This window comes from Tarenaya hassleriana, unplaced genomic scaffold (genome assembly GCF_000463585.1).
Source record: "Tarenaya hassleriana unplaced genomic scaffold, ASM46358v1 Cleome611, whole genome shotgun sequence".
Lineage (NCBI taxonomy): Eukaryota > Viridiplantae > Streptophyta > Magnoliopsida > Brassicales > Cleomaceae > Tarenaya > Tarenaya hassleriana.
In genome coordinates, this window is record NW_010968620.1 from 21,012 (window position 1) to 31,182 (window position 10,171).

Consider the following 10,171-nt stretch of genomic DNA (forward strand, 5'->3'; position numbering starts at 1 on the left):
TCTGGTAAGCTTGATGAGGGTCTCGAACTCTTTAGCGAGATGTCTCGAAGAGGGGTGGCTGCTAATAACATAATTTACAATTCTCTCATTCAAGGATCTTGCCAGACAGGCAACCTTGATGCCGCCCAGACGCTTTTCTTCGAGATGCAATGTCACGGTCCACTTCCTGATCTAATAACTTACACGATTTTGCTTGATGGACTATGTAAAAATGGAAAACTGGATGAAGCATTGGAATTATGCTGCAAGATGGAAAAGGATGGGATGAGCCTTGATATAGTTGTATATAGTATTTTCATCCATGGCATGTGTAAGGCGGAAAAGGTTGACGAGGCATTGCAATTGTTTAATTTGCTTTCGGATAAAGGGGTGGAACCAAATGTGATAACATATAATACGATGATTTCGGGAGCTGTTGCTTTGTTCCATCAGATGGTTCGGTCTCGCCCCCTCCCTTCAATTATCGATTTCAACATGCTGTTGAGTGCCATCGCCAAGATGAAACGGTGTGATGTTGTGATTTCGCTTTGCAAATCAATGGAATTGCTCGGGATTTCACATGATTTGTGCACCTTCAATATTCTGATAAATTCTTTCTGTCGCTCACGTCAAGCGGTCTTAGGATTTTCGGTTTTGGGACAGATCATGAAGTTGGGTTACGAACCTAGTGCTGTCACATTCAACACCCTGATCAATGGGTTCTGCATCCTAGGTGAAGTTTCCGCAGCTTTAGGCTTGATGGAGCGAATGGTGGATGCGGGACTTCAACCTGATGTCGTAACATTTAACACTGTCGTTAACGGACTTTGTCTCAAGGGTAGAATTCATGAGGCAGTAACTTTGACAGAGCGGATGGTGGAAAAAGGCTCTCGACCCGATATTGTTACTTATAACACCATTTTGAATGGGATTTGCAAGCTAGGGGATTCTACTTTAGCTTTGGATTTGGTCAAGACGATGGAGGAAAGGTGCACGGTGGTCACTGTCGTAACATATAATACGATTATCGATTGTCTTTGCAAATCTGGGAACATCGACGATGCGTTGGGCGTTTTCAGTAACATGAATGGTCGAGGAATTGTATCGAATGTTATTACGTATAACACTTTGATTAATGGCCTCTGCAGTTCAGGCAGATGGAACGACGCCTCACAATTTTTGGAGGATATGATCAGAAGGAAAATCATGCCCGATGTTGTTACTTTCTCCGGATTAATCGATAAATTCATTAAAGAGGGGATGTGTCTAGAGGCTAAAGAACTGTTCGAGCTGATGCTCCAAAGAGGTTTGGTTCCAGATACGATCACTTATACTTCACTGATTGATGGGTTTTGCATGCAGAATCACCTTGATGAAGCAAGACAAATGTTTGATTCTATGGTTACCATGGGATGTTTTCCAAATGTAGTGACGTTTGGTGCTCTCATAAATGGATACTGCAAGTCTGGTACACCCTGATCAATGGGTTCTGCATCCTAGGTGAAGTTTCCGCAGCTTTAGGCTTGATGGAGCGAATGGTGGATGCGGGACTTCAACCTGATGTCGTAACATTTAACACTGTCGTTAACGGACTTTGTCTCAAGGGTAGAATTCATGAGGCAGTAACTTTGACAGAGCGGATGGTGGAAAAAGGCTCTCGACCCGATATTGTTACTTATAACACCATTTTGAATGGGATTTGCAAGCTAGGGGATTCTACTTTAGCTTTGGATTTGGTCAAGACGATGGAGGAAAGGTGCACGGTGGTCACTGTCGTAACATATAATACGATTATCGATTGTCTTTGCAAATCTGGGAACATCGACGATGCGTTGGGCGTTTTCAGTAACATGAATGGTCGAGGAATTGTATCGAATGTTATTACGTATAACACTTTGATTAATGGCCTCTGCAGTTCAGGCAGATGGAACGACGCCTCACAATTTTTGAAGGATATGATCAGAAGGAAAATCATGCCCGATGTTGTTACTTTCTCCGGATTAATCGATAAATTCATTAAAGAGGGGATGTGTCTAGAGGCTAAAGAACTGTTCGAGCTGATGCTCCAAAGAGGTTTGGTTCCAGATACGATCACTTATACTTCACTGATTGATGGGTTTTGCATGCAGAATCACCTTGATGAAGCAAGACAAATGTTTGATTCTATGGTTACCATGGGATGTTTTCCAAATGTAGTGACGTTTGGTGCTCTCATAAATGGATATTGCAAGTCTGGTAAGCTTGATGAGGGTCTCGAACTCTTTAGCGAGATGTCTCGAAGAGGGGTGGCTGCTAATAACATAATTTACAATTCTCTCATTCAAGGATCTTGCCAGACAGGCAACCTTGATGCCGCCCAGACGCTTTTCTTCGAGATGCAATGTCACGGTCCACTTCCTGATCTAATAACTTACACGATTTTGCTTGATGGACTATGTAAAAATGGAAAACTGGATGAAGCATTGGAATTATGCTGCAAGATGGAAAAGGATGGGATGAGCCTTGATATAGTTGTATATAGTATTTTCATCCATGGCATGTGTAAGGCGGAAAAGGTTGACGAGGCATTGCAATTGTTTAATTTGCTTTCGGATAAAGGGATGGAACCAAATGTGATAACATATAATACGATGATTTCGGGACTCTGTCGGAGAGGTTTATTTGGTGAAGCCGAGAAGTTATTTAGTGAGATGAAAGAGACTGGTTGTTTGCCGAATGATCGTACATACAACACATTAATCCAGGGTTATCTAAATCACGGATACACGTTAAAGGGTATCAAACTTATAAAAGAAAAGAAGAGATGCGGGTTCTGTGGAGATGCGTCAACGATAAAGATTGTGGTAGATATGCTATGTGACGGTAGGTTGGACAAAGAGTTTTTGGGTTCTCTTTGATAACTGACCTTGCTTCCTGTGATGGCAATCATCTGAGTACGAGGTGGGTTGTTTTTTTCTGGCCTATAGATTTGGATGTGTTAGTTTGGATTTGGATATCAAATGCGTTGAGACCTTCAAGGAGCTCCAATCTGATCGTTCTTTGGATGATTTGCAGACAGCCCGGTAAGGTTATGAGGAAAGATGAGATGGAGTGCCAACGTCATCTTTGATGCAGAAGTCAACTTAACAAAGTCTTCTTGCTGAGGAAAACGTCACAATAAGGTTACCATGAAACCTACTCTGGTTGCATCAATCATTCTACAGATCATTTTCTCATGTTTGTCTCACGATGAAGCTGAATTTATAAGGTAATGTCTGTTCTGTTTTTCATTGTTTGGTCCAATATAAAGAAAACATTCGTAATGTAATTTCTGAAATAGATCTGTTCCTTACCATATGGTCTCTTGTTTAATCATATATGTTACTTTAAAAATCGTTCCATCCTTTGCCTATTCTTAGCTTTGTTTTCTTATTTTATGATATTGTTGTGATAAAATTGTGCTAGACATGCATTTGATTTGAATTCAGCGAGTAAGAGTGTGTTCCTTTTTGGTAAGGGACAACTGCTAATGTTCTTGTAATGGATCTCTGATCACTTCATCATGTCTTCTTTTTGGTGACTCGGAGGAAGTCAACTTCTTGCTGTAGAAAACATCATCACACATAGGGTTTGCATCGTGAGTTACAAATAATGGCTTTGTATTAATAAAACCATCAAAATTTATGCAAATTAAATTGTCGTTTCAAAAGGATTCCTTCACGTAAAATAAAACTAAATATCATGCAATTGTTTTTTGTAATGTTCTATGGAGTTTAGAATCAATGCCCAAATAAGTCTACTTAAAAGGCCCAATGGATGTACTATATATATATATATATAAATTGCAACTCTTTTTGGTTTGCATTAATATCCAAACAAAGTATCATAAGCTTTTAATTTCCATATTTTTGTCTTTCAATGTGTAAGAGGAGATTTAACTAACAGAGACAAACCGGTCTTCCTGTTGCGTTGGGTTTGATCTGCTTATCCTTCAGTTAACGCTCTGATGGGGTCGATGATGCATTGGTCCGATCTGACACCAACTAAAACTCGTCTCTTGGTTTTGTACTATTGGTTCTTCGGCAAAGCTGGGCGATGGATGCAAACTATATCCTTCTAGCCACATCTTTGGGAACACAAAATTGGGGGATTCTTGCGTCCTTATGACGTAGGCCGGTTTTGCTCTTCTGACCGGTGGTATATGGTATTTCCTCTCAATTTTTTAACGTTGTTCTGGTGTGTGTGTGTGTGTGTATATGCCTTGATTTTTGTCAGCCAGTGGTGCTGTTGTTGATGATGATGATCTTCCCGAGTTATAGGGTATATCAACGTTATTGGTCACCATGCTGTGGTTGGTCTTAAATGCCAAGACATGAAATACAAGTGATCAGAAAATGATAACTTGTCATATTCCGTGTTACGGGTACTCTGCTTAAGAGTTGAGACCAATTCAAAATCCTGTGTACTGATCTGGAGTCTGCACGTTTTGTTTTACTTTTCAGGCCGGGGATAATTGCTTTCTTCACATTGGTAATAACAATGAGATCAGAGAGTTCTGTTCGATTCACAGATCATCAAAGTCCACCGATGCTGGTTATTGACCGATATGAGCAAAATCTCTAGTCTTTATGAAGTGTGTTCTTACAGTCTCTTTGTGGAACAGGTCATTGGTGAGAACAATCTAATAATGGGTTCTTGCCATATACTGCTCATGATTGCAAGATCGGTGACAACAACACTCTTCTTGCAGGCCATGTGGTCGTAGAGGTTCACCAGTTTTGCCACATTGGTTCTTTCTCTTGCATCAGTGGTGGTTCAGTGGTATGTCCTTTCTCAGAGCTCTCAGTTGCAATGTGCCTTTCCTCACACAACGAGAACTCTTATCGGGTTTTCTGCATAGAAAGTGGAATGCAAAGTTCCGGGCATGAAATGAAACCATTTTTTTCCTTTGTTGTCTGAATTATAGGTTTCACAAGATGTGCCAAAGTACATGATGGTGACCGGAGAAAGTTCAGAAATTCGGGATCTGAATCTGGAAGGAATTCCGAGCAGTGGATTCACAATTTCAGAGGTATTGTAGAAGTAACAAGTTATTATGTTATCACTTTTCAAGTGTTTTAAAAAATAAAGAATCGGTTTATTTTGGGTGGATGGCAGACCAGAAGTCTGAAAAGGGCGTATCGTAAAATATTCATATCCAGCGATGCCGTTTCTTTGGGTATGGAGGAGCGTCTGGCCAAGACGGTACTTGATTACCAGACTCTTCAAACTGTTCTTTTTTTTTTTGCATTAGAGGGAAACCCCACCTGAACTTGATTATTTAGAGATGTCGCAGGAACAAGGCAGAGATTTGTACAGAGTTCCCGTGGTGCGGGAAAATGGTGCAGTCATCTGGGGTTCTTTCTCTGAAAACCGTCGCGGGATCTCCAAGTTGAGGCACTGGTTGGGTTCTTGGGTTTCACTGCTTATGTCTTCTCAGTGTTACTATCAACGCGTTTATGGTTTCTCGAAAGACAGCAAACATGTGTTGTTGTGTATACATAGACATATCCCCCTGTTTTCTTTTTTTAGAACGAAAAACTTAGTTTTGTTCAAAAGAATCCATATCCAAAAAATATATGGAATTTTCGCTAATGAATTCCATCTAAAACCGTTTCATTTAATAAAAACAATTACCCAAATTATTCTTCTTAGAATATTTATAATGTTTCGTAAAACTGGTCAATATGATATGGACTATAATATACTAAACAAGTTAAAATAATTATAATGCTTTGTGTTTGTGATTAAAAAATATATGTATTAAAGGAATATTTTTACAGCTTAACATAATTAAGGAAAAAACCAGAAAACAGAACAATCCCAACTCCCAAGGACCGACTGCTCGCTCTAGGGTTCGCGAAAGCAGATTTGATATAATCCATGTGTTTTTAAATCTTTGGCCCATTTTCCATAAAATTAGCAAAAGCAGATTTGCCATTTCCTTCAGTCTTCTGCTCACTCCGATGTCGGCGATGGTTCGGAGAGTGGCTGCCGTTGCATTGCCTTCTGCATCATGTTCCATTCGTACTCCTCTCTCTCACAGAGGTATACCCGACACAGTCTTACGCTGTTCCTCTGCTTTAAGTTGTCGGAGATTGGTTTATTCTGGCGTTAGAGACAGCGGTATGTCGTTCAGAGAGAGATTGAGACATGGGTTTGCTTATAGTAATGTGGATGAAGCTGTTGCTTTGTTCCATCTGATGGTTATGTCTCGCCCCCTCGCTTGTATTATCGATTTCAACATGTTGTTGAGTGCCATCGCCAAGATGAAACGGTATGGTGTTGTGATTTCGCTGTGCAAATCAATGGAATTGGTCGGGATTTCACATGATCTCTACACTTTGAGCATTCTGATCAACTGTTTTTGTCGCTCACGTCAAGCGGTCTTGGGATTTTCGATTTTTGGAAAGATAATGAAGTCGGGTTACGAGCCTAATACTGTCACATTCAGTACACTAATCAATGGATTCTGCATCATCGGTGAAGTTTCCGCAGCATTAGACTTGATGGAGCGAATGGTGGATGTAGGACTTCAGCCTAATGTTGTAACATTTAACACTCTCGTTAACGGATTTTGCCTCAAGGGTAGAATTCACGAGACAGTAACTTTGACTGATCAGATGATCTCTACAACTTCAATATTCTGGTCAACTGTTTCTGCCGTTCAAGTCAAGTGATCTCAGGATTTTCGGTTTTGGGAAAGATCATGAAGTTGGGTTACAAACCTAGTGCTGTTACATTCATGGATTGTGCATGGCTGAGAAGATTGATGAAGCATTGCAGTTATTTAATCTACCCCTAATATTTTTTTTTCTTCTTGTAAAGAGCAAGATAAGATCACACCGGTCATAAAAATAGAGTTTATATTCAAAATTGATGCAAATCATATTGTCATTTCAAAAGTATTTATTTATGTAAATAAGAAGCCTAAAAATTCTACAAAACTAAGTATCATGCAATTGTTTTTTTTTTTAAAAAAATTCCTATGGGAGTTTAGAATCAATGCATAAAAGCGGTAGGAAGATTAAAAATTGGTATAGGTAGTTGGATCTTCTTTGGTATTTTTGTCAATTAAAAACCAAATTTTTATAGAGCCCCAAATCCATATACCCAAAAAAAATTTGCAACTCTTTTTCCTTGTCATATTTTTGTTTTCCAGTGGTAATTTGTAATTTCAACATTAAGTTTGGAGAGATTGAAAAATCATACATTTCGCATCGACTGTAATATGTCGTAACGAGAATCCAAAATCTCATAAAATAAGCTTTCGTTTTCCTAAATTAAGACAATAGTTATATATAAATAAACTTAAATTATTCTCACGTCAGTCGTACTATAATTATTCTGACTGTTGTTCTTGGCGGGGTTTCGCTTAAATTCTTATAATGCCAACTGGCAGACAGACTCTCTGTGTTTTTATATTCGCAACAGGAAAACAAGACCAAGAGTTACCGTCATAAATGAAAATAAATCAGAAAATTCGCATTAAATTTAACTTTACTGAGCTTATAAAATCTTCGGCCCATTTCCTTCGGCCTTTAGCTCCAAACGGTTTGGGCTTCCTTCTTCTCACCGTTCGTTCTAGGGTTCGTATCGGAAGCAAAGCAGTTCGCCATTTCATGTATTTCGGCACACTAACAGACTCCTTTCCTCAAATCCGTGCTAGGTTTCTCTCTGTTCGTTCTGAAGCTTCACGATGTCGCCGGTGGTTCGGAGAGTGGCTGTCGTTGCATTGTCTTCTGCATCATGCTTCATTCGTACTCCTCTCTCTCACAAAGGTATTTCCGATGCAGTCTTACGTTGTTCCTCTGTTTTATGCTGTCGGAGAATGGCTTACTCTAGTGTTAGAGACAGCGATATGTCGTTCAGAGAGAGCTTGAGATGTGGGTTTGCTGACAGTAATGTCCACGAAGCTGTTGCTTTGTTCCATCAGATGGTTCGGTCTCGCCCCCTCCCTTCAATTATCGATTTCAACATGTTGTTGAGTGCCATTGCCAAGATGAAACGGTATGATGTTGTGATTTCGCTGTGCAAATCAATGGAATTGGTCGGGATTTCACATGATCTCTACACTTTGAGCATTCTGATCAACTGTTTTTGTCGCTCACGTCAAACGGTGTTGGGATTTTCGGTTTTTGGAAAGATCATGAAGTCGGGTTTCGAGCCTAGTGCTGTCACATTCAACACCCTGATCAATGGGTTCTGCATCCTCGGTGAAGTTTCTGCAGCTTTAGATTTGATGGAGCGAATGGTGGAGGCGGGACATAAATGTGATGTCGTAACATTTAACACTGTCGTCAACGGACTTTGTCTCAAGGGTAGAATTCACGAGGCAGTAACTTTGACTGAGCGGATGGTAGAGAAAGGCTCTCAACCCAATATTTTGACATATAACACCATTTTGAACGGGATTTGCAAAGTAGGGGATTATGCTTTAGCTTTGGATTTGGTCAAGACGATGGAGGAAGGGTGCATGATGGTCGATGTCATAACATATAATACGATTATCGATTGTCTTTGCAAATCTGGGAACATAGACGATGCGTTGGGCGTTTTCAGTAAGATGGATGATCGAGGAGTTGTATCGGATGTCATTACGTATACCACTTTGATAAACGGGCTCTGTAGTTTAGGTAGATGGAATGATGCCTCACAATTATTGAAGGATATGATGAGAAGGAAAATCATGCCTGATGTTGTTACTTTCAACGGATTAATCGATAAATTCATTAAAGAGGGCATGTTTCTAGAGGCTAAAGAACTGTACGAACGTATGCTCCAGAGAGGTTTGGTACCTGATACGGTCACTTATAATTCACTGATTGATGGGTTTTGCATGCAGAATCGTCTTGATGAAGCAAGACAAATGTTTGATTCTGTGGTTACCATGGGATGTTTTCCAGATGTAGTGATGTTTGGTGCTCTCATAAATGGATACTGCAAGTCTGGTAAGCTTGATGAGGGTCTCGAGCTCTTTAGCGAGATGTCTCGGAGAGGGGTGGCTGCTGATAACATAATTTACAATTCTCTCATTCAAGGATCTTGCCAGGGAGGCAACATTGATGCCGCTCAAACGCTTTTCTTCGAGATGCAGCGTCGCGGTCCCCAGCCTAATCTAATGACTCACAAGATTTTGCTTGATGGGCTGTTTAAAAATGGAAAACTGGAAGAAGCATTGGAATTATATGACAAGATGGAAAAGGATGGGATGAGCCTTGATATAGTTGTACACAATATTATCATTCATGGCATGTGTAAGGCGGAAAAGATTGACGAGGCATTACAGTTGTTTAATTTGCTTTCGGTTAAAGGGGTGGAACCAGATGTGATAACATATAATACGATGATTTCGGGACTTTGTCGGAGAGGTTTATTTGGTGAAGCCGAAAAGCTATTTAGTGTGATGAAAGGGGCTGGTTGTTTGCCGAATGATCGTACATACAACGCATTGATCCAGGGTTATCTAAATCACGGATACACGTTAAAGGGTATCGAACTTATAAAAGAAAAGATGAGATGCGGGTTCTCTGCAGATGCGTCAATGACAAAGATTGTGGTAGATATGCTATGTGATGGTAGGTTGGACAAAGAGTTTTTGGGTTCTCTTTGATAACGGACTTTGGTTCCTGTGGTGGCAATCATCTGAATAGGAGGTGGGTTGTTTTTTCTGGCCTACTCTGGTTGCATCAATCATTCTACTGATCACTTTCTCATCTTTGTCTCATGATGAAGCTGAATTTTAAAGGTAACGTCTGTTCTGTCTTTCATCGTTTGGTCCAAATTAAAAGAAAACATTTGTGCTGTCATTTCTGAAATAGATCTGTTCCTTGTCATATGTTCTCCTGTTTAATCGTATGGGCTACTTCAAAATTGTTCCATCCTATTCCTATTCTTAGCTTTGTTTTCTTATTTTATGATATTGTTGTGATAAAATTGTGCTAGACATGCATTTGATTTGAATTCAGCTGAGTAAGAGTGTGTTCCTTTTTGGTAAGGGACAACTGCTAATGTTCTTGTAATGGATCTGATCACTTCATCATGTCTTCTTTTTGGTGACACAGAGGAAGTCAACTTCTTGCTGTAGAAAACGTCATCACACGTAGGGTTTGCATCGTGAATTACAAATAATGGCTTTGTATTAATAAAACCATCAAAATTTATGCAAATTAAA

At 39.8% G+C, this 10,171-nt stretch overlaps 3 protein-coding genes across 8 annotated transcripts in view; all 3 read left to right on the forward strand.

Moving 5' to 3' along the window:
• The window catches only part of LOC104799873 (pentatricopeptide repeat-containing protein At3g22470, mitochondrial-like), a 15,285-nt gene extending 10,943 nt beyond the window's left edge, over positions 1–4,342 (forward strand). The window contains exons 2-6 of one of the 5 annotated variants that reach the window (XM_019200858.1): positions 436–1,447; positions 2,215–2,919; positions 3,034–3,226; positions 3,954–4,162; positions 4,278–4,342. In XM_019200858.1, the coding sequence (XP_019056403.1) occupies positions 436–1,447; positions 2,215–2,876 (1,674 nt within the window). In that variant the 3' untranslated portion in view covers positions 2,877–2,919; positions 3,034–3,226; positions 3,954–4,162; positions 4,278–4,342. Of the gene's footprint in view, positions 1–435; positions 1,448–1,477; positions 2,920–3,033; positions 3,227–3,953; positions 4,163–4,277 lie in introns of all 5 variants that reach the window. The other 4 variants (XM_019200859.1, XM_019200863.1, XM_019200861.1 and 1 more) reach the window with 4 other exon arrangements.
• A 117-nt stretch (positions 4,343–4,459) lies between these two features.
• On the forward strand, positions 4,460–5,393 carry LOC109116077 (probable acyl-[acyl-carrier-protein]--UDP-N-acetylglucosamine O-acyltransferase, mitochondrial). Its single transcript, XM_019200857.1, has 5 exons — positions 4,460–4,628; positions 4,709–4,779; positions 4,925–5,029; positions 5,116–5,202; positions 5,283–5,393. The coding sequence occupies exons 1-5, from the start codon at positions 4,565–4,567 to the stop codon at positions 5,391–5,393; spliced, it is 438 nt and encodes a 145-aa protein (XP_019056402.1). The 5' UTR covers positions 4,460–4,564.
• Positions 5,394–7,568: 2,175 nt separating this feature from the next.
• Positions 7,569–10,008, forward strand: LOC109115971 (pentatricopeptide repeat-containing protein At1g12300, mitochondrial-like). 2 transcript variants are annotated; one of them, XM_010522555.2, is made up of 3 exons: positions 7,569–7,586; positions 7,667–7,778; positions 7,900–10,008. In XM_010522555.2, the coding sequence occupies exons 2-3, from the start codon at positions 7,747–7,749 to the stop codon at positions 9,608–9,610; spliced, it is 1,743 nt and encodes a 580-aa protein (XP_010520857.1). In that variant the 5' UTR covers positions 7,569–7,586; positions 7,667–7,746; the 3' UTR covers positions 9,611–10,008. The 2 variants fall into 2 exon arrangements, with proteins under 2 accessions (XP_010520857.1, XP_019056400.1); XM_019200855.1 differs by lacking the exon at positions 7,569–7,586 and having other exon boundaries at positions 7,595–7,778.
• Positions 10,009–10,171: the final 163 nt, after the last annotated feature.

Excerpts from the sequence above, each read along its gene's own strand:
- LOC109116077 (XM_019200857.1), top strand. The coding sequence starts at position 4,565 with ATGAGCAAAATCTCTAGTCTTTATGAAGTGTGTTCTTACAGTCTCTTT. Across the intron at positions 4,780-4,924 it reads GCATCAGTGGTGGTTCAGTG|GTTTCACAAGATGTGCCAAA; the intron begins GTATGTCCTTTC and ends TCTGAATTATAG. Across the intron at positions 5,203-5,282 it reads AGGAGCGTCTGGCCAAGACG|AGATGTCGCAGGAACAAGGC; the intron begins GTACTTGATTAC and ends TTGATTATTTAG.
- LOC109115971 (XM_010522555.2), top strand. The coding sequence starts at position 7,747 with ATGCTTCATTCGTACTCCTCTCTCTCACAAAG. Across the intron at positions 7,779-7,899 it reads TACTCCTCTCTCTCACAAAG|TAATGTCCACGAAGCTGTTG; the intron begins GTATTTCCGATG and ends GTTTGCTGACAG.